The 23,999-nt window shown below is 40.9% G+C and overlaps 1 protein-coding gene across 2 annotated transcripts in view; it reads right to left on the bottom strand.

Moving 5' to 3' along the window:
- GPC3 (glypican 3) overlaps positions 1 to 23,999 on the bottom strand; it is a 403,705-nt gene that overhangs the window by 111,128 nt on the left and 268,578 nt on the right. For both annotated transcript variants that reach the window (XM_046673282.1, XM_046673283.1), the window contains one exon: positions 12,764 to 12,889. In XM_046673282.1, the coding sequence (XP_046529238.1) occupies positions 12,764 to 12,889 (126 nt within the window). The remainder of the gene's footprint in view (positions 1 to 12,763; positions 12,890 to 23,999) is intronic.

Below are 23,999 nucleotides of genomic sequence, written 5' to 3'. Positions count from 1 at the left end.
TAAAGGGATTTCTTTTTTGCACAGGCTCCAAAGCTCCACAGCAGATACACAGGCAACGGCTTTATTATAGGAGCCGTGTGTGCAGAGGACACTTAATGGAGGGCTAGCTTCAGAGGCAGGTGAAGGTCATCAGCTTTCTCCCAGGGGATGCCACGGTACAGCCCTCAGAGGATCTCAGAACAGAGAAGCCTGGTAAGAGGCAGGAAACGTACAGCTATTTCAGTGGACCTGGACCAGGGAGAGACCAAGGAAAGGACAGGATTTAGCAGCACATGCCAGGGAAAAGGCAGAAAGAACACCCATTCCAGGTCTGCGGGACTAGAGAGGAAAGCAAGCTTAGGTCAGGATTTCCATCAAGAACAAGAAGAAGGTAGGACAGCTTTGAACCCATGAAGGAATGAAGCCAGGTATTTGGCAGGCCGGGCAGAGTAGTGGGTAAGAGGGCATAGACTGCCTGAGTTTGGATCCCATCTCCCTTACCAGTGCTGTAACTTTTGGTAAGTTACTTAACCTCCTCAGTAAAATAGGGGTAATAATAACGTCCAGCTCAAAGGCTTTTGTGAGGATTAACTTACGTAATGCATACAAAGTGCCTAGCACACAGCCTGGCCCATGGTAAGCACCAGAGAAACGTTAGCTGTTATTATCATTAACCACCTCTACCGTTCCAGTCCTACTTTCTGAGGTTTCACTGCATCCTGAGACAAGATTTGGGAAGCAAAGGAAAGAAAGAAGTGATCAGAATGTTTGGGGGACAGATAGTAAAAGAAGTTGAAAAGTGAAGGCAGAAAAACTAACAGCTCTCCTTCCCGCCTCCAATGTGAACACCATACAACTGCACCTTTTCCCCATATTTAGTAGCTGCTAGTGACACAGGCGCCAGTAGGTGACCTACCCTTCCAGTTTGCCTGGAACTGAGGGGTTTCCCAGGACTTGGGACTCTCTCTGCCCAAACTTGGGCAAACTGGAACAAGTAGGGGCCAGAGGGTGTTTGTTGTTTGGGCTTATTATTTGTTATAACCATAGCACAGAGCACTGCTTCTAGATGCCATCCACTGGGGCTGAAAAGCTGCACTATCCAGAAGCCATGTAGAGGGATTTTTAATGGAACTTTCTTCATGTCTATGATGGGAAAAAAGAATTTCTTAAATAAATGGGCTTCACCAGGGAAATGCTAGCCAATTTGAGGATGATGGTCTTTAGCAGGACATTCACACAGCAATAGCCTCATTATCAATGATTCTTATTTGTCTGCTTCGATTCTCTGACGCAAGCTGTCTTTCTCCAAGTTCTATTCCCAGTATAGTTGTGATATGTGTTTGATAGTAATAAAATTGCATTTATTTAAAATGCTCTGTCACTCAGACTTTTCATTAATTTAAACTGTTGCTACCAACCCCTCAAAGTATTTCCTTATCCAGGGCCAAATGGTTTATTCAGCATCATGGACTGACTTGTTTAAAAATAGAATTCGTGGGGATAAGTGGATTTGTTGTTGTTAGTGCTGTCGAGTGGATTCTGACTCCTAGCGACCCTGTGGACAGCAGAGTGGAACCCTGCCTGGTCTTTCTGCACCATCCTCTCACCTTTGGCGCTATATCAGACAATGCTCTGCTGCTCCTCACAGGGTTTTATGGCCAATTTTTTCAGAAGTGGGTGGCCAGGTCCTTCTTCCTAGTCTGTCTTAGTCTGGAAGCTCCGCTGAAACCTGTCCACCATGGGTGACCCTGCTGGTATTTGAAATACCAGTGGCAGAGCTTTCAGCATCACAGCAACATACAGCCGCATAGTATGACAACCGACAGACAGTGGTGTGGTTCCTTGACTGGAAAACAACCTGGGCCATGGCAGTGAGAGCGCCAAACCTTAACCACTAGACCAGCAGGGCAGGAGGCCCTAGGTGGATTTGCTTAAGGAAAAAAAATTAAAAAGTAATATTTCTTGAAAGATTCATAGAGAGAGATACTCAGGAAGCTGTTAAAGGGTGTGTGTAAAGAGAGCCCAGTAATGCTGTGTTAATTAGCCACTATATAGTTCCATTTATTTAGGCTAGAACTTCCCTCCACATCTGATCTACTTTTCTACATTAACACCTAATAAATGGAGAGTGCTTTATAATTTTCAAAGATATTTAATATGTATTTTCTTTTTGGAGGCTCACAACAACCTTGTAAGGTAGGCTGGGGAGACATTAATTTTACCATTTCAGAAAAGGAGAAAACAAAACACAGCGAGTTTAAGTAATCTGCCCCAAGGCACACAGATATGCCACGGGGAAGCTAGATCTGGTACTCAGGTTTGTTATCAACAAGTAGGTTCATCAGTTCATCCACTGAATTCAATAAACACACATGGAGAGTCTACTCTATGGCAGGTGCAACTAAGCAATGAAGATATATAGATAGAAGATACGGCATTTGTCTTGAGGGAGCTAGTGGAAGATGAGAGACTGACATGTAAAAACTCCCAATATAGGGCAACCGGAGCTATGCTAGAGGGACACTTCATGCTGAGGGGTCCTTAACCCAGACCGGGGCATGGCACAGGAGGATTCAGGCTCCTCAGAGGAGATGCCATTGAGTTAAGGATAAGTTGGGGTAAGCCAGCCCTACGGTTCTTTTTCTGGCCCCTTCTAGGATAGTCCTTAGTCCTCTCTAATAGTATTTGGAGATTAGCTTTTCAGCCTGAGTTCTTGTGTAGCACAGCCCTCCACACGTCCCTCCAACCCAAAGCTGGTGTACCCTGACCTTGGGTGAGGACAGCTTACTCTGGCTCCTGTTAAACAGAGACTTATCCCAGCTCTGGGCCTGACGCTGTGCCCAGGAGCAAGAAGGGGGACAAAGTGGGCAAACAAGTGGCTCTAACAGGGTAGTTTAAGATCCATCTGACACATAGATCACCAAAATATGAGGGGACAAAAAGGAGGAAGCTCTTGTGACACTGGAGCTACAAATTAAAAGAAATCTTCCTTCATGGGGAAATGAAACTTCATTACAAGGGTGACAAACCCAAGGATCAAAGCCATACTCACGTAAAAGAATAAAATTCATGGCTTGAGAAATTGGGAAATCATGACTGCTTTTAATGATCCCTCTCTTTTTCCACAAAGGCTAACCCAACGGTGACTGAAAGGACTTTAGAGCGTTGAGCAACTAGATTTGACCCGCAACTAGACCCATCCCAGTTTCTAATGTAAGTAATTTAGGAAGATCACCTGGGTCAATCACTATTAACAAGTCCTAGGAGGAATTTTTGAAAGTGTCTTTGCTATAAAACAAGATATTGAAGGTAGCAAGGCCAGTCCAGTACATACCTTTAGATGCAAATAACTCATTTGATCCACAGTGGGCATAAATGTTCACCATTTGCAGCAACCAGGACAAAGGTTGGGGATTTTGATGTTTTTGCAGAAGGGAGAGGAAATAAGATAAAAATGAGAACGAATGGGTAAAGCTGTCTCCCTGAAGAATTAAGAAATGGATCATCGAAGGCAGCTAAAATCAGGCCTACCGCCGTCTGTCTTCCAGTAAAGAACTGCAAGGCTGTTTTTACAGGCTCATTTTATTGAATAACAGCAATAATAGCTACCATTTCTGGAGGGCCTACTGTGCTCCAGGCACTACATTCTGCATTTCACAATCTCTCTGAATTCTCTCAAAAATCTGTTAAGGTAGAAATTATTAACTCCATTGCACAAACGGGGAAAGCAGGGCTCAGAAAAGAGAAAGACTAATATGTACTGGAGCAGAAATCCAAACCCAGGCTTGCTGACCCCAAGTTATGTGCTGGAACACTCTGGTCTGCTGCTTTTTATGATTGCTATGTAATGTTGGAAGCTGCCTCTGCGTGCCTTTTGTTAACCCCCAACTGTTTGGCTTTACGTCTATCAGTAAAGAATCATCGGAGAAAATCAAACAATATTTTGCACTTGCTTCAGTATAGGAGGCAAGGGCAAAGAACTGGAGAGCTGAGTTTCTTTTAAAGGAGTCACCAAAAGCTCATACCCTGGGGGAAGAACTAGGGCCAGCCGGTAGTAAAGAAGTGGCACCTGCTAACCATTTCCTGTGGCCTGCAAGGGAGAAAAACCACCACAACCACAACAGTGACAACAACAAGGGAGCCAGCAGGGTCTAAGAGTAGGGCTACCGGCAGGAGGCTCCCAAGAAAGAGGCTCCCCTAACAGACCTCTCCGTGTCCTTCAAACTCTAAGTCTCAAGAGTCCGTTTTCTTTAATGCTCACTGACCAGCTACCAGAAATAACCCTTCTGGGTCGGAGTAATTGGATGAAAATGTTTCGGGTGGGTTACTGTTTATGGAGGTCAGAGGCATTCTGATGACTGACCATCCGTCTTATCAGGAGCTAGCAGCCTTGGTTGCAATGAATTCTCCACCTACCTTACATGGTCTCTCAGGGGTGAATAGAAAGATTGACAGATTTCAAATTCATAAATATCTACTAAAATGTATACAGCCCAAACCGTGTTGTGTCCATCAATGATTCTGACATTATTGAAAACATTTCTGGAACTCCTCTTTGGAAACCCCATTTAAAGTCCGTTTAAGTGTTACAAGAAATAAACAGCCCAGTTATTTCATCCTCTCAGCCCAAATGGACCCTAAATGGTATGACCCTGCTTGATTAGCTACCCCATGCAATAGTTTGGTTCCAAAAGACATAGATATTTCAAAACAATCCAGTTCACCTTTATAGGAGAATAGCCTACACCTCTTCCCCCTTGCTCTGAACCTCTGCATGGCCTGCTCCATCACACTCTAATGATGTGATAACATCAACAACAACTATCAGTGACTCAGTGCCTATGTGCCAGAACACATCTTCACAACAACACTGTAGAATAGGTATCATTAGCCCCACCTTACAAATAGGGTAACAGAATTTGATGTTACATGACCTGCCCAAAGCACACAGTTAACGTCTGAACCAGGATTAAAATCCCCCTCTGTATCATTCCAAAGACTGCACTCTTCCCAATATGCACCAATTGCCTGGCTCATGTTTCCTAACTCAGGGTCTTCTCACTATAACCCTCAGCCTGCACTGCAGATGACCAACTGGCTGAGAACCAACAACTTGCAGACTGCAGGGACTGGCCATAGGCCCTCAAGGCTTTTCCCAAAGAACATGTAGCAAAATGTCTTGGGGACTGGCAGCGTCAGTGAAATCAGTCTATGATCTCCCAAAGTGCCTGCTTTGAAGGAGGGAAATATTTAAAGGGCATAGCAGCTATAGTATGTTAAATTAATAATTCCTTAAAAGCAGTTATATAGTCTTTCACGGGCCCATCTCCTAAGCCTTCTGGGCTAACAGGAGAGCTCTATAGCGCAGTGACAGTAAGAGGACTTGGGCCTTACCTCACCATCAGAATCACATTTCAAAGAGGAAATTAGGAGGTGATATTTATTTGTTGAGGGTATGGATATGCTGGGACCTGCCTTGGAGGCCCCCAAATGCTCTCCACATAGTGAAATGATCCAGCTGAGCTCAGGAGGAGCTGGTATAGTGCTAATAGGACACAATGTGCTTACAGGAATAAGCCATCCAACCTTCAACAGGTGGTTATAGATATCAACGTTGAGCCATGAAAGTGTCTTCTCTTGCTACTTAAGACATGACAGCAGACAAGTACAGCCCATCCTGAATGTGGCACACCGTATTAAGCTGTCAGCCAGCAGGAGAAGCTGGGTTTTTCTCACTCGATTCTGAAGGTAGAGCTATTGTATGCGACACCATAACTTTAAGGGATAAATGTCACAGTATTGCCATAGAGTAGGTCCTGAAAAATAGCTGTCACTAAAGACTACTTCTGAGATATACGTATGATAAAAAATATGCCAATTTAAGTCCTTGGAGGGATTATTATATGGGAGTACACCCCAAACTTACCTATCTTACCTTACCAGGATGGTAAACAATCTTTAGCTGCAATAAATATTTCATGCTACACCAAATAAGGTCATTTTCTACATTATTCATTTTTCCTTCAAAGCTTTTCCACAAACAATCTTGACCTACTTAAAGTAAAGTAGAATATGTAAACTGCCATTACTAGCAAGCAGCATTATACTTCAGTACCTTCATTCTAGGGCACACACTCAGGCTAACAGAGCAGTTCCCCAAGTCAAGAAAAATCAAGTATCATGTTTCTGCTTCCAGGAAAACTAAAGCAGAAATGAAATTCAAAACTGTCTGAGGGGGACCAAGAACTGTGGAGACAGTGATAAAACAAATACTCTCTCCCTCCTACTGGCTGTTCATAAACAGAGCTTCCCGCAGGATAGGGGGCAAAGGAAGAACTCGTCACAAGAAGAAAGACCTGGGATGTTGGAGACTGTACCTTAGTTTGTAACCCTCAAACCATCATGAGAGGGGCTACTAAGAAGAGCTACTGAGCCTTGGCTTCAGCATGATTTCAGTCTGGCTTGTGCCCAAACCAACTCGGAATCAAATGACTTTAGGACCTGACTCAACACCATTGAATATTATTTCCATTATCCATTGTTTACTTTCTGTCCTATGTCCTCTTCCTCTTGGCTCTCTATTTTATCTTATATATTTGCATCCCCATTTGTGATTTCATTGGCTATCCCATATTTAAAGTTGTATGTACACTGTCGTGAGCCCTTTGGAGAAAAGCCACCACATAAATCTGAATAAACAGGCATACAAACAAAACCCAAATACCAAATAGTGAACAACTTATTTTAGCATAAGAGCATGGGAGCTATATATAGCAACTGCTGCATAGCACATGTCTGTTCTGATGAGACTGGAGTGAGCTGTGCATGTGCATATATGTGTCTGAATATGTATACACTCAGCATATAGGTCTTTTCTTCACTTGATTCCTTTACCACCAGATTGAAGATTCTGAAGGTCTTTCCATTTTGCTATGTAAGCTAGTGAAAGACTTGTTACTGTTAGAAATTGGTCCCTAACCCCCCAAGTCCTCAAAACATAGTGCTCTTAAAATATTTTCATTTTAAAAACAGACTCAACTATTCTCCCTCACCTTTCCTAGCTTATAGGGGAAAGACAAACACTTTTGTTCATCTCATTTTTTTAAGTTATTTTGCACATCAGCAATCGGGTGTTAAGTGCTCTCTTGTTCATCCTCACTTACTGATATGCCACAGTCTAGCCCTCCAATCCAGCAGAAGAGAGAGAAAAATTGTCTCCTTACCCTACTCTTCTGCAACATCCAGAAGGTTTTGAGACAAGAACAAAACTCCTTGAGAACTAAAATAATTGCTTTGTATATTCCTGCTTCTGCCTTTCCAATTAAGCAGAGAAATCCTGGAGAGGCATCGCAAACATTGGAAGACTTATCTGATCATGGAAATGAGGGAGAATTCACAGTGATTGTATGTGTCTATAATTTCTCAGGTGAAATGGCAGATAAGAGTGCCTCGGAGGGAGAGGAGGCACCTTCACTGCAATTTGCCCCTGTGGATCTCAGGGAGTTTATTCTCTAACGCCAGGTACCCAGGTGTTCCACTGACAGACCTAGAGTCATCCCGAGAAAATACAAAATGGATACTGATTTATAATTGACAGAAGTAGCTATGTAGAACTGTCAGTCAGAAGACAACAGCAATATTCTGGAGCTGACACCTGGATCCAGGCCCATTTGGTCCAGCAACATGCCAGAGGAGCAGCAAGACCAGGTAGGAGTGAATCACACAGGGAACTAAGGCATCATGCCACAAAGTAAAGTACAAGTAGCTGTATATGCACAATTGATAAGCCTCAAAGTCAATAGGCAAGAATAAACCCCTGTAGGAGATGCGCTGATTGTAGGAAAAGGCTAGTTGACTACATACATAGGGTTGAGAGAAAAGGCTTGGGGGAGAAGTATCACAAAGGCATATTGAGACGGGGCCAGGTGAAGGAGAGGCTAGCATTTATGTGGTGGTCAAGTATGATGGGGATGAGAGGCCTCAAGGTTTGGCTATTCTGTCCTCAAGGTTAAGGGTGAGCCAAACTGAACCCAGAGGTGGTGGGAGAAGCCTGATAGAGCAGTAGTTGCTCAGGGTTCACATAAATATGGGTGGAAAACTGATGACTGGATAAACAAAATGTGCTATATGCATACAATGAAATATTATTCGGCCATAAAAAGTAATGAAGTACTGACACATGCTACAACTTGGATGAACCTTGAAAACATTATGCTAAGGGAATGATTCCATTCATATGAAACATCCAGAATAGGTAAATCCATAGAGACAGAGAGCAGATTGTTGGTTGCCAGGCACTAGAGGAAGGGGGAAATACAGAGTGACTGCTAATGGGTACAGGGTTTTACTTCGGAGTAATGATAATGTTTTGAATCTAGATAGAGGTGATGATTGTACAACATTGTGAATGTACTAAATTCCACTGAATTGTACACCTTAAAATAGTTAATTTAATGTTATGTGAGTTTCACCTCAATAAAATACACATACACATAAACACTTGCACATGCGCTCAATACAAATGGGTAGAGCCCTTGTTGCGACACCTCTGAGGGGAACTCTCCCTGGACTGCTCACGAAGGAGGCTGGGTGATGTTTTTTCCTCATCCTTCTCATGAATTGTAAACTCTTCAGCAGGGGCAGGCACTGGACTCTACTTATTGCTGTATGCTCCACAGGGACTAGTGTATAGTAAGTGCTCAATCTTTGTTGAATGAACCTGAATTATTCGCTGTTAAATATAAAGACAAAACAGCCTTTTTTTCTCTCCAACTAGGGATTTTTGAACATGTATATGTTTAAATAATTTCTTCGTTACACTAATTTAAAGATAAACTTGATTAAACAATAAAATGGGGCTTACATAGTATCAAACTATCCAGAAGAAGCATACAAATTTTAGTCGGTTATCCAGATATTTGGCCTAACAGTTCTAAAGAGGTGTTTGAGAATGCATTTACTAAGCTGTTCACTCTTCATACAGGTATTTTTCAGTGCCAGTGCAGGCAAAGCCTACATTTAGCTGTTGTTAAGCTCAGTGTTGGCTTACTTCCATGGGTTCTTTATTTTTCTCTTGGTCTCAGGGATTCTCTAATTGAAATTCTCGGTAGTTACACAAAAGCAAAAGATGGAGGATTTTCTGCCTTTGGCAGTTGTAGGAAATCTTTGCCTGTAGGATACATGGTGGCTCACATGAAAGAGTATGCCTCACAGGAACCAAGCTTGCTAATTTGAAGATTTCTTGGCTAAATCCTGAAAGCTAATGTTTATGTCAAGCCAAGATGGGGTGGTTGTGGTAGGGGGGTGAGAAGGACAAATGACAGACTTACGTGATATTCCCTGAGACTAGATCTGTGAAAATATTCTCTTCATTCATACTTCAATTGATTGGCTTTATAAGAGAGAAAAACTGAAAGGATGTGAAATATGACCTTACTTAGAGAGACAATGACTTGTTTAACTCTTTAAAAGTTGAGAGATCTGTATGCCCACAGTTCGAGGGTATCAATAGCTCCGATAATGCAGCTGACATGGCTATCGATCAGTATTTTCTTCAGCAACGATATTTTCCTTATAACCAGGTATCTTCACCGACAAGTCTCATCCCTTTTCAGGATCCTTGATTTTTATAAATTTTCTTGACTAAAAGTAAAACATTCTCAAAGGAACACAAACCTAACATATAAAGATAACAAAGTTACACCCATTTGTCAGTACAAAGTGGCAACTGTTACTTAAGACTAAATTAAATGAGAAATTCAATGAAAAGCTCTGGGAAGAGGTTTTAACTATAGATGAGACGCAGCGAAAAGCTAATCTTTATAAATGGTACAAACAGAGGGCACACATGTCCTCAGGCTACAGAACTTCACATTATTAAATGTATATTCCTGAGTAATTTTTTAAAAATGTAGTTTGATACTATTCCCTAGTCCCATCACTGCATTAAGTCGGTAACTTACGTATAGGTTAATTATAACCCAAGGTTACTAACCACGGAAGAGTCACTTCCTGGACTACTTTCCCCTTATGCTGACTAAAATATGTTTGACTTCCTTCCTTCCTCCGTCCTTCTTTCTCTTTCTTCCTTCCTTCCTTTCTTTCTTTTCTGGATAGTATATATCAACGATAAAAGTTGTTTTGAAAAAAACAGACTTTTCAGAAGTATAAATGTGAGTTAGGAATAACAGCTTTTCTCCAAACTGTAATATTTATTTTATGCCATTATTTTGTTCAATACACTAAGATATTTAAAGCTACCAAATTAAAAATTTTGTCAGTTAACAGAGTTCTTTTAATGGTGCAAAAGTGCATTTGGCTAACTTTTGGACTCATTCAAGTTTAGCAGGCTTTGGATTCCACCATTGGGTAGAATAGGACTTTCTTGGCCTCAGGGCAACATCCTTCACGAAAGTACACCGGACAGGAAGGAGTTTATATGAGAAAAATTCAATTTAAAAAATACCACTCATTCAAGAAACGTAGGCCTGAAAAGAAATTCTTTTGAATTAGCTAAAACTGGACCATCTGATTTTTTTTTTTCTTGAAGAGCAATAGAAGATATATCCAGCAGGGTTACCACATTTGCCCCAAACAATCACAATGAAGAAACCAATGTTAGCGCTTGACACATAGTAGGTGCTCAAATATTGATTAAATGAGTAAATAAATAAACGATTACATTAGTAAATAAATATATCATAAACTAAAATTCTCTTTTTCATAAGAGACCATGGTTAGAAGATACGCTGCTTAAAACAAATTCGTATTCAGGAGTTAGTCATCTTTTACCATGTCAACATACCAGTGAGTGAGAAACCACTGGGATGGTTTCTCATCGAGTTTATGCAAGAACCACATATTTGACCTGTGAGCATTTTCTTTTTCAAATGTTATATTGTTTTCACCTGTTTTAAAGCATCTGCTTTTTATAAAGCCAAATACCAACTGCTTTTCTCTGACAGTTTAAAACAATATGTCATAACAATTAGGTACATTTTCATGATTCTACTTAGTAGCTGATGAGCTTTGAGGATGATAAATACACATTATTTCTGCAGAGTGCTGCATGGGGCCATTAATCCCTCCAGCCTGACTCATATTTGCTAGAGGGAAGTCGATCTCCATGCAAGTTCGGTGCCTCATCCAGGGTGGCCTGCCACCTCAGTCTCATTAGCACCTCATTCTCATTGTCCGAGGTCAGTAAAATAGCTTAGTGGAGAAACAAGCTGTTTTCAGGCATGCTTTTTGCCTCGCATTGGGAAGAGGAGGGGTGGAGAGGGAAGGGAGAAAGAGAAGTAACATGAATCAAGCTTCCAGTATGTGCCAGTCTGCCAGTAGCTTTACACTTCCAGCCTCACCTAATAGTTCCAACAACCCTGTGAGATGGCCTTCCCTTGCAGAGGAGGACCCTGAGACTTTCTAAGTTAAGTGACTCACACAAAGCCACACACAGTAAGTAGCAGGACTGAGATGCGAACCCAAGTTTATCTGGCTCCAAAGCCTTCTTGTGTCCATTACATTACATTGCTAATTAATTCCATTTAGCATCATGATTAATTATCCCATGTCCTGATATTGGGTCCCACTAGAATGTAAGCTCCTCAAAGCAGGTAACTTGCCTGTCTTGTTCACCCTCATGTCCCTAGCACCTAGCTTGGTGGCTAACACACAGTATCTTGAAACATAAATTTGAAGGTATGAATGAATGAATAAATCAACAAGGAAAAAAACACACAGATTGTCAGAGCTAGAGGAGCTCTAATCCAACCAACTCATTTTTCAGATGGGGAAACCAAGGCCCAGAGAGATTAAGTCACTCGCCATAGGTTACGCTACTCATTAGTGAAAGATTCAGAACCCGAGGTTCAGGTCTCTTCTGTATTCTCTCTATAACGCACTACCACTTGTACAAACATCTGTGAAAGCATGTTCGTCAACTCCATGTGGTTTCCTAAGCATTCTACCCTCCTGCCTTAATTCCTTAATTGCAAGCTATTCCTCACACATGCAAGGCAATGGAGGTTATCAATGCCATTAGCCCACTAGAATAAAAGCTCCATGAGGAGAGGAAATTTTGCCTGTTTTGTTCTCTTCAACGTGACTAGCACCAAAAAGGTGCTCAGTAGATATTTGCTGAATAAATGAACATATATTACTTGCTTTCCAGCAATGAGGAAATTCTTCATAGACAACGAATATTAGCATAGATTATACTAACACTCAAATGATCAAACATTTCAGTAAACTTGCTCAGTGAAAGGGTACTCCTCTTTCCCTCCCCTTTCTTCTTTTCTCCATCTTCATCTATAAAATGGGGAAAAATAACAGTATTTACTTAATAGGATTGGTGGAAAGATAAAAGAAGTAATACAGACAAGCACTTAGCATGGTGCTTAATATGTAGCTAACTCTCAATAAATGATAGCTATTAGTATGAATATGATTTCTTCAAATCAATCAATCAATAAGGGCCCACATAATGAGGAGATGGAAGATGGCAAAGAAAAGAAAAAAAACAGTTGTTTTAAGGTTTGCACTTTGTAAAATGTTCCTGAATATATAGTTCTCTGTGCTTCAAAGTTTGTAAATTCTATGAGGGCTATAAGTTATAGATGGCATCTGGCATGTCACAGATGCTCATGTTTGATCATAGATGTATGTTTTTTCTAGAATTTGTCTTGTGAAATTCATGGAGGCAGAGAGAAGACAGACCTAACCTTGAGATGAACATATGATGGTTATTCCTCAAATATTGCTATATTTAACAGACAAAAAAGATTACCTCTCCACGAGCTCTTGTCCATTCCAGCAAAGAGTGTCGTTTTCGGCCACAGGGCTATGGCTGCAGATGTAGCCAGGCAAAGCACTATAGAAGCTGATGAAAGATTTCAACTTTTGAATTAGTTCCCTGAAAGAAAAACAAAACATCTGTGCATTAGAGGCAAGTAAACCCAGTATGAGAAAAGTTTAATTTCCTTATCAGCATGACAAAAGGCTCTGCCAGGCTGATTAGAGCAATAAATGATTTTTAAAGACATTCTTGGCTACAAGGCCACAATTTAGTTTTTTTAAAAAATCAATAAAATGATATTAGAAAAAAAGTTGCCTACCATATAAGGTGCTGTTCCTATCAGAAGGATGATTTAATTCCAACATCCATTTTCTAACACGGTCAGCTTCCATTTTTTGTTCAGAATGCTGTTACCTCCATTCTCAAAGGTGCTGATTACAAGGCACACTGGAGCACTACATATCTTTTGGTTTCTGAGTGTAATTGAGTGCATTGATTGTAATTTACAATGCTATTACCCTAGAGATGGCCCCTTTCCATACAGGCTCTGGCTAATAGTTGCAGATCAGAATCGCAGGGTGCTCAGAGCAGTACAAGCTCTATGAAATTCTCCTGACAATATCGTCAGAGAAACTCACATGTGCTAGAGGAGGAAGGTTTCTTTGTTCTTTGTCTGTATATTGTTCCTCTGAGGGGCAGAGAGGAGGGAGGGAATCCTAGTATATTTTATTATTTATTTGCTTTGGTTTTATGCTATATATAATAAGACGAGTGTGTGTGTTTGTGTGTGTGTGTGCGTGTGTGTGTGAGAGAGAGAGAGAGAGAGAGAGAGATGGAGAGAGAGACGGAGAGAGAGAGGGAGCAAGCGAGTGCGTGCTATATGCAAATATTTACAAACACACACACATAAATACCCAGCAAAATTTTTGGCCTATTATCTTGTTTCAGGTAGACATAGACACACAAAATAAGACACTATAGACTCAAAAGAAGTGGATATGCTTATAGAGAAATGTTAAAATATCTCTGCCATCAGTGTCCAGTGATAAACAAACCAAAATAAACTACTCTTTATTTTCTAAAGCAAATGTTCCTAGTAGAAAGGAAGCTAAAGCGTTCTTCACATCCAAGTCGATCTTAAGTCTCTGCTAAGTTTTTGGAGACTCTAGCCAGGGAATTTGCTGGCAGTGGAGTAATTATTCAATGCTGTCTCCAGGCTAAGAATGGACTGGTCTGATGCATAGGCCTCTGGAGGAGCCAGAGGCCTGAATCTCATTTGGACACTGGTGGGAGTCCTGAGCCCAGAAATGCCTTTTGGGGGTTGTTCTCAAATCTGGCCAAAAGAGGAAGACTGGTAGAAATTATTTTCTTGCATTTAATGCCATTTTCCATTTTATTACCATAAAAAACGATTCATTTCAAATAATGATTTAAAAGAGAGAGAGTGTCTACAATACTCAGCACATCTTCACAAAGGCTTAGGTCACAGTAAACCGGGGTGATGAACAGAACAACTCAAGAACTGTTCTTGGGACATAGATAACTCCTGATACCCCAAGAGTTGCTCCCTGCTCTGCTCAAACCCCCTCGTAGCCTACTCCTGGTGGCTGAGCTCCTTCAGTCCCCGAAGTGAAGAGGCTCAATACGGGGCTCTGAAAATAAAAGTCAACATAATAGCTTCTCACAGAGGAAAAAAATGGGTTCAATTAACACTAATAGGAGAGATGCTCTATTTTACAAGGTAATAATACAGTTCCCAAGAGTGGAAACTGAACAACTGAAGGCTGAGGCTGAGTAATTCCCCCTGCTCCGGGAGGAAATGGAATATGGCCATTAGTCTAGGGGAAGCGATGGCCCTCTCTTTAATGAAAGAGTTTCCCTTAGGCTTCCTCCTACCTCTAAACTCTCTCTCACTAACATGGCACATGGCAAGAAAAATTGAACTCATAGCCAAGCCTTCCAATTTGACTTCCCTAGAAGTTAAAAAAAAAACACTCCAAACTTCTCCAAACCTCCCAACCCCTGCAGTTTTCTTGATTGATCATAAAGATATCAACAAGTTGGAGAAGATTCAGAGAGGGTCTGTCTAAACGTGGAAGGGATGAGAGGCTTCGACAAATACAAGCCCTCCCACTTTAGTATGGAAGGATATGACTCGGCGAGGTCAAGATAAAAGTCCAAGAAAACCACCAAGAATGTGAATAATGTGAACACAGTCTGGGTCATCAAACTCTAGAACTTGGGGGAATCTCTTTGAAACTTGAACAAGGTAACTTGGGGAAATAAAAGGCCATCCTACTCCATAGAGTACTCATTACCTCCACAGGACACACAGGATGGCTCTAGGAAGAGATTGTGTTTTCAAACTTTGCTTCTTAATTAGTTATTTTGAATTTAGAATACAGTTTCATTGAGCAACCATGCTATAATGATGGGTGGATTCTCAGAACAGCCCCTTAAAACCTGTTCAAAGTAGTAGCTAAGAGCACTGATTTTGGAGTCTGACCCATGTGAGTTTCAAATGCCAGCTACTCCCTCACTTACTTAGTAGTGAAACTTTAGGCAAATTCTAAACTTCTCTGAGCTTGAGTTTCCTTATCTGTAAAATGAAGCTAATGATAGGTTTCTGCGATGACTAAATGAGACAATACATGTAAAGTGTTTAGCATAGTACCTGACACAGAGTAATTCCCCCACAATTTTAGCCATTGCCAACATTACCATTATTATGAGCCTATAGAATATAAATATATGTATGAAATATGTATTATATTCCAGATAAATTTATGTGTGCAAGATAATTAAGATTTCTTCAAGTTCCAGATAACTTTACATGCACAAGATAAATAAATCCTTCATCTTTTGAGGTGGGTATTAATGAGTACAACCATGTTCTCTGCCAAAATATTTTTACTAATATTCTTTTTCAAAGACTAGCTAGCTATTGGGCTGGGTAAACCACTGAACTAATCTGGTAAAGCAGTTTGAACATTGTTTGGTAGGAAGGTAGTGGTGGCCTTCACAGAGATTTGTGTCTAAGAATCAAATGGGGAGCATCAGATATGGAAGGCCAAGATGAAGTTGAGTTTAAAAAGGTAGATTAGGGGTCCGGCCTGGCGGCGTAGTGCTTAAGCTTGCGTGCTCCGCTTTGGCAGCCCAGGGTTCACAGGTTTGGATTCCGGGCACGGACCTAGCACTGCTTGTCAAGCCATGCTTTGGCGGCATCCCCATAAAATAGAAGAAGATTGGCATAGATGTTAGCTCAGGGCCAATCTTCCTCACACACACACAAATAAATAAATAAAAAGGTAGATTAGTCATCAAGGAAATGCAAATCAAAATCACAGTGAGATTGCATTTCACTAGGATGACTATACTAAAAAAGACGACAAGTACTGGGAAGGATGTGGAGAAAATGGGACCCTCATACATTGCTGATGGGAATGCAACATGATGCAGCGGCTCTGGAAAACAGTTTGGTGGTTCTTCACAAAGTTAAGCATAGAGTTACCATATGACCCAACAATTCTACCACTACATATATACCAGTGGTATATAATAAATAAAAACAATAAATAAATAAATAAAAACAAGTACTCAAATAAGCACATGTACATGCATGCTCATAGCAGTACTATTAACAATAGCCAAAAGGTGAAACAAGACAGATGTTCATCAACTGATGAATGGATAAACAAATACATATTCTATACAATGGAATATTATTCAGCCTTAAGAAGAATTAAGCATTCATGCATGCTACAATATGGGTGAACCTTGAAAACATTATGCTAAGTGAAAGAAGCCAATCACGGAAGACCACATATTATATGATTCCATTTATGTGAAAGGTCCAGAATAGGCAAATCTATAGAGACAGAAAGTAGATTAGTGATTGCCTAGGGCTGGGTGGATGAGAGTTGGGGAAGGATAGCTGAAGGGTATGGGATTTCTTCTCGAGGTGATGAAAATGTTCTATAATTGATTGTGGTAATGGTTGCACAACTCTGTGAAAATACTAAAAACAGTTTAATTATATAATTTAAATGGATGAATTGTATGGTACATGGATTATATGTCAATAAAGCTGTTATTGACATATAACCTGAAAAAAGGGTAGAGAAGAGGTGAAATATATCTCAGAAAAAGAGAGGCTTACCTACTATGGGGAGGGATGCCCCCTCCCCTTGGAACAATGGGAGGAGACAGGAGAGCTGGGAAAGAGCCAGCTTTGGAAGGACGTGAAAGAAAGGCATGGGTGAGGGGTGAAAAGAAAAATTGGTAAGAGCAGCAATTTCAGCACTGCAAGAACCATAAACAGTGGTTAAAATTTATTTCTTCCTTTAGCTTTTAAAATGAAGTCTATTGGTTTTCTTTCTCATGGTAAAAGAAATAAATATATGCTCCCTATGGAGAATTTAGAAAATATAGAAAAGTAGAGGGGAAAAAAACCTTATTCATAGTCCTACCAGTCAGAGTTAATCACTGTTAATATTTGGATATATTTCCTTCTAGGCTTTTCTTCCCAGTAAAGTTTTATGTTTATTTCTCTAAAACCTATTCTTCCTGATAGGCTTGTCACTGAGTTCTTTTTGGATCTCAGTATATATTATTCCCATTGGAACCCACCTAGAATCCAAGGTGGATTTGATTAGAAAAGAACCTTGGAATAATGAAATAAATGCTGGTTTGCAAATAATTTCCAGAACCCATGGGATAAGGCAGTACTCACCTTTGGGAGAACAAAGAGCAGGGCTCTAGCACATCTAGCAAACTGGCCAATACCTCGGAGTTCCCAAGTACAGTATTATAGTGCAGGCCATTCCTTTATGCAAAACTTTCTAAATGCTATGGGAAAATAAACCTGAGTTCCCAAAAGAAACTTTCGGAGTTTTGAAAATAAATCCAGATATACTATTTTGCAGGGTAGAAGAAAGACTTTCTAAACTGTTGGAGAGTTAATGAGCTTTTCAAAAGACCACAACAACAGGTGAGAATGTCCTCTGACACCACAGTCCCGCAGGCAGCAGAGTGTGACCGGAGTAGTTTGCCTCCTACGGAGTTCAGTGGGCCTCTCTCATTTCTCCTCTTCCTTGTCCTTGTCTCTTCTCATCACTCCTTCCTAAATTTGTTCTGGCATGGGAATTAAGTGTATTTTATTTTTATCTTTTCTTAAATAAAGCTTTTTAGCTCTCTACTTATAATTTTAAAAGGAGGTGAGTCAAATCTTTCTATTTTTCTCTTTAAAGAAAGACACCTGAAACTAAATTGCGACATATTAATTGCCCATGTACGACTCACTCCAGATTTCTTATCTTTGTGTTAGTAGCCCATGGCAGACAACAAAAGAATCTCCACCCATGAACTAAGGCAGCCTGCTTAACCGAATTGTGTCTAGAAAAAAAAAAAGAGAGATAAAGTTTGGACGATTAGTTGCCCAGAATGAAAAACAATTTGATTGAGGGGAATGTTCTTTGATTCCAATTCTACTTTATTCTAATACATACATGCCAAACATACCATTTGACATATAAAGAGTGGAGCCTACAGCTCACACTTAGGACAAACCCAACACTTGTTTATAGTAGTCTGCTTAGTAAGAGTCTCTTCCTAGAGGTTTCCATTCCATGTGTTAAATGTTGAACTAAAGAATAGGGCCCCTTTGGCCAGGTGGTGCAGCGGTTAAGTTCCCACGTTGTGCTTTGGTGGCCCGGGGTTCTCCTTTGCCGGTTCGGATCCCGGGTGCAGACCTATGCACCGCTTGTCAACCCATGCTGTGGCAGGTGTCCCGCATATAAAAAAAAAGTAGAGGAAGACGGGCATGGATGTTAGCCCAGGGCCAGTCTTCCTCAGCAAAAAAAAAAAGAAAAAAAGAGGTGGTTTGGTGGCAGATGTTAGCTCAGGCCTAATCTTCCTTAAAAAAAAAAAAAAAAAGGATAGGGCCCCTTTGCACGCATGAGCCATTTTGAAATATTGCGGCTGGGTGCGTGTGATCTTCCCTGGAGGGCTCCACCATCCTCCAGAGGAGCGTCCCCTTCTTGGCTTGTGGGGGAGGGGGTACCCTTTGCTTTCTTGCAATGATTTGCTTGGGCAGGCACCAAAGCAGCACTAACTGGAAAGCACTGCAAGTAAAAGCAGCCTCTCACCCCTAACTGCAGATCCTCAACTTTTCTCCTTTATCATTAAGGTTCTTTTTTTCTTAACATAAAGTAATATGAGCTCTTTTTGAAAAAAAAATTGAAAACACAGAAAAGCACATAAACTATAATAATTACAATCGTAATGATGCAGGATCCTGCTTAATTCTGCTGCAGAGAACCTTTCACAGTCTGACCCCAAATTATAATTTTCTACCATTCAGAGACTAGCCCATACTTTTTCTCATCCTCTTCCTTTTGCCTGGAATGCCCTCTTTTCTCTCCTCTATTTGTTGAATTTCTACTATTCCTTCAAGGCACAGCTCAAAAGTTATGTTTTTCAAGAAGCAGTTCTTGACTCTCACAGGACAGCTGCTAACTCCCCCAGCTGTGATGCTGGCGCCCTTTTGCACATAGCTCTGTTTGTGCACTCACCCCCAATGTATGAAAATTATTTATTTGTGTGCCTGTCTCCCTAACCAGGCTAGGAGCTCCTCCTATTCATCAGAGCCTAATCCTTACACAATGCTTAGCATATAGATGGCATTGACAAATGTTGAAAGAAGTAGAATCCTATTTAGGGCAGAATGACTTGTACCAGACCCGAAACTGGTTGATTCACTCAGGACATACTTTGTTGTTTTGTTCAGAGGGTGGAAGGCACCATTGAGCTTACAAAGCTGCCTAGCCCGACCAGAACAGCAGTCTGAGAGGGAGTGGGAGTAAGCATTGATTTTGAACCAGGGAGCTGAGATCAGCTTTTGTTCTTTTCTCTTGAGGTCATTTACTAGTGTCACCTAATCCATTGCCCTTTTAGACCAAGTCAGAGGGGAAGAGGAGGAGGGCGAGCAGAGGAAGGGGAACACCGGAATACATAGATGTAACTTCACAAGGCTGGAGGGGCTGTGTGACTTTCTCACAGGTTAGCAATTGGGCTACAGATGCAGGATGAACTATTCAACTATAGAGTTGAGGTCTGGAAAAAGGAAAGATGTTGCTTATGTATTTTACCACATTTTATGGGGCATACACAGACGACACGGTAAACAGTATCATCAGGGAAGCGGTGAAAGAGACATTCAAGAAGGCAAAGGAGGGAGAGGCTGACATATGAGACGTGCTGAAAATACTAGAGCTGGAAAGGACTGTGAAAATCTCATTTCTTCTATTCTGATCATACTTCTTGTGCATCTTGTCCTACCCTCACTGTTTTAAATCCAATGACAGATATTTTCAATATTTATATCTTAAAGGAACACTGAATCCCATACATAGGCCACGAGTTGAGTATCAAATCGCCTTTAAACTGAACTAAGCTATTTCTGAGATTAGTTGTGTGTTGCAAACCACCCAGTTGGGGGCAGACAAAACAAACAGATGACTCCTGAATGCTACCAAAGGAATCCTGCAATTCTTTGTGTGTTGTTATTTTAATAAGGCAGAGGGCTTTTCAACTCATAATCAGATTCAGACAGCTTGCTCACAACCTCCAAAGGCTGAATGCTACAATAGGGTTCCTTTCCAATTATTATATTTTTAACCACAAAGGATGGAGCTTGGGCATGGGTGTGAGGGATGCTGGAGGCACATATATTTTTCTGGACAGTGTGAAATGTTGTCCAGAACATACTGAGAAATTTATAGAGGTACTAACACTCTGCCAAAACAAACCCTTCTAACAACACCAGGTTGCAGGCAGCAGTGCATTTAGCAAGAGATCATCTTAGTCTCCAATTCTCTCCTCTCCCTAAGAGGGTTTACAATGCCTATTTGAGAGAGTTAAATGGAATCAGACACTCTCCTGTTATTGTTATTGCTGTTATTGTTTAAAGATTTTATTTTTCCTTTTTCTCCCAAAGCCCCCCGGTACATAGTTGTATATTCTTAGCTGTGGGTCCTTCTAGTTGTGGCATACGGGATGCCGCCTCAGCATGGCTTGATGAGCGGTGCCATGTCTGCACCCAGGATTTGAACCAACAAAACACTGGGCCGCTACAGCAGAGCACACGAACTTAACCACTCAGCCATGGGGCCGGCCCCTCTCCTGTTGTTTTGTTTTGTATTCTGCCAGAGCATTCAGAAAGACTAGGTCCATCTCAGACTCTAATGTTTCAGTTTGCAAAAAAAAAAAAACTGAGAAATATTATGGGACATGGTCTTGTTCCCAACACCCAAAGGAGTCCTGCCTGACCACCACTTACTGAAGTCTATGGCTTTGCAATTTTACTTGCTATCTTTTCTTTTCTGTGGGGGTTAGCAATAAGTTCAAAAATGAATTGGGGCTAGCCTCGTGGCGTAGTGGTTGGTTCTGGCGTGTTCCGCCTCAGTGGCCTGGGTCCATGGGTTCAGATCCTGGGTGCGGACCTACACCGCTTATCAAGCCAAGCTGTGGTGGTGACCCACATACAAAACAGAGGAAGATTGTACAGATGTTAGCTCAGGGTTAATCTTCCTCAAGCAAAAAAAGGAGGAAGATTGGCAACAGCTGTTGGTTCAGAGTGACTCTTCCTCACCAAAAAAAAAAAAAAAAAAAAGAATCTAAGCAACCTGCCAAATTCAGGCGCCCAGCCAAGAACCCATTTACTAATTTCTTCCTTCCCTGGAGGAATTAACACTCAGAGAGCCCTCCCTGGTAAGGAGAAAGGGAATAGGTCCCAGGGAGCCCAAGACAGAAGCCATGGCAGCAGGGCCTTGATAAACCTCCTACTTACTCATAAATGTGTCTAGGTTAACAGGGTAATCTCAAAATGGGACTGGGTTGGTGTGTTTTCTTTGAAAAAGCTCTGCATGTGATTCTGTTACAAATTCATACAGCACCTTTTCCATGAAGCTTCCACTATACCACCCTGGGCAGGGGTTCTCTCTTTCCCCATAGGCTGCCTCAATAGACTGCATGTTCTTTTGCATGTTCTAAAACTGTTTGGGAATTATTTGTATTTAAGTCTATTTCCGCATTAGACTGATTTGGACAGCGGAGATTGTGTCTTGATTTTCAGTGCCCAGTGTACATCCTGGCACATAATAGGTGCTTCCTACGTTTCTGCTGAGTTGATTAAAGCAACATATAAAAATATATATATTTTATAAATATTAATATATATTATACTTATATATTCAAATGTAATGTAACTATAATAATATATAATACAAATATAGTATATGCACAATATATTATATTATAATTTAAATTTTATTTTAATATATGAGTTATTTAGAAATATTTAATATTATATAAATTATTCCCTTCAGTCCAATATGCAAGGGGATTCCACTACTTAAAGATTAATGACTGAAGTTAATTTCTCAGGTGGTTTAGGCAGAGTGAAAGCAATGGAGAACAATGGACGAAGGACAAGTGGGGGCTAAAAGGGACTGGAGAAATGGCCTAATTCAGTCTTCCCAGAAAGACAAAAACTTCCCAAAGAACTCCCATGCTATAGGGAAATGGTTCTCAAATATTTTGGTGCCAGGACCCCTGTGGTGGTTCTTCAACATGTCTACAAATTCTTTGATACTCCTCCTTTCAAGAGCTGGTGCTTAATTTCCCTCCCCTTGAGTGTGGACTAGGATTGGTGTCTTGCTTCTAGCAAATAGAATACGTCAGAATTTACAGTATGTCACTTTCGAGACTAGATCATAAAAGACAGCACAGCTGTCTCCTTGCTGTCTTCTATGGATCACTTATTCTAGGGAAGCCAGCAGCAATGTTGTGAGGACACTCATGAGGCCCAAGTGGTGAGGAGCTGAGAGGCCTCCTTCCAACCACCAGCGCTAACTCACTAAATGAGGAAGTGACCCACCTTAGAAGTGCCTCCTCCAGCCTCAGTCAACACGTCAGATGACTGCAGCCCGAGGTAACATCTTGACCAAAATTTCTCTACAGACTGAGAACTACCCAGCTAAGCTGCTCCCAAATTCCTGACAGAAACTGTGACGTAATAAATGTTTGTTGTTTTAAATTACTACGCTTTGGGATAATTTGTTATACAGCACTAGATAACGAATAAAACCACTTTATACTCTTAAAAATTATTGAAGACCCCAAAGAGCTTTTATTTATATGATATATATCTATTGATATTACTGCCTTAAAAATGAAAACTTAGAAGAAATTTCAAAAATTTATTATTAATTTAATTTAATTTTATTTTTATTTATTTATTTTTTTAGATTGGCACCTGGGCTAACAACTGTTGCCAATCTTCCCTTTTTTTTCTCCCAAAGATTGGCACCTGGGCTAACAACTGTTACCAATCTTTTTTTTTTTTTTCCGCTTTATCTCCCCCAAACCCCCTGTACACAGTTTTATATCCTGGTTGCATGTCCTTCTAGTTGTGGGATGTGGGACACCGCCTCAACGTGGCCTGACGAGCAGTGCCATGTCCGTGCCCAGGATCCGAACCCTGGGCCGCCGCAGCAGAGCGCGCAAACTTAACCACTCGGCCACGGAGCTGGCCACTGTTATTAATTTTAAACTAACAATAATGAGCCATTATATGTTAACATAACGTTTTTTTTTTCCTGAGGAAGATTCGCCCTGAGCTAACGTCTGCTGACAATTTTCCTCTTTTTTGTATTTTGGTTTTTTTGGTAGGTGAGCCACCACCATGGTAGCATAGCCACTGACAGAGGAGAGGTGTAGGTCTGAGTCCAGGAACTGAACCTGGGCCACTGAAGCAGAGCATACCAAACTTAACCACTAGGCCACCGAGGCTGGCCCCATAAATAACATTTTTATGAAAAAAATAGTGAGAAGAGTGATACTATTTTTGCAAAATATCTTTACTGCCTGGCTTAATAGGAGACAACTAAATTCTCCTATTGGCGTCTACATTTAATATGTTGCAACGTGTTGTTTTGGTTGAAGTATATGAACAAAACCCAGCTTCACATACACGTGTAGTTAGCAAAAGGAGGATCTTAGAGACCCCCTGAAAAGGTCTGTGGGACTCCCTGAGTCCTCAAATCACACTTTAAAACTGCTGCTATAGGGAAACTAGAAATCCATTAGGCTGCAAGTCATCAAAAGAGAAGAAAATGGGCTTCCTGAAATGCTTCTTTGGAGGACTCTCTCTCAAGCAGTCTTAGTG

Source organism: Equus quagga, chromosome 10, assembly GCF_021613505.1.
Source record: "Equus quagga isolate Etosha38 chromosome 10, UCLA_HA_Equagga_1.0, whole genome shotgun sequence".
In the NCBI taxonomy this organism is placed as follows: domain Eukaryota; kingdom Metazoa; phylum Chordata; class Mammalia; order Perissodactyla; family Equidae; genus Equus; species Equus quagga.
The sequence above is the reverse complement of the archived record's forward strand: the minus strand, read 5'-3'. Positions and strand labels throughout refer to the sequence as shown.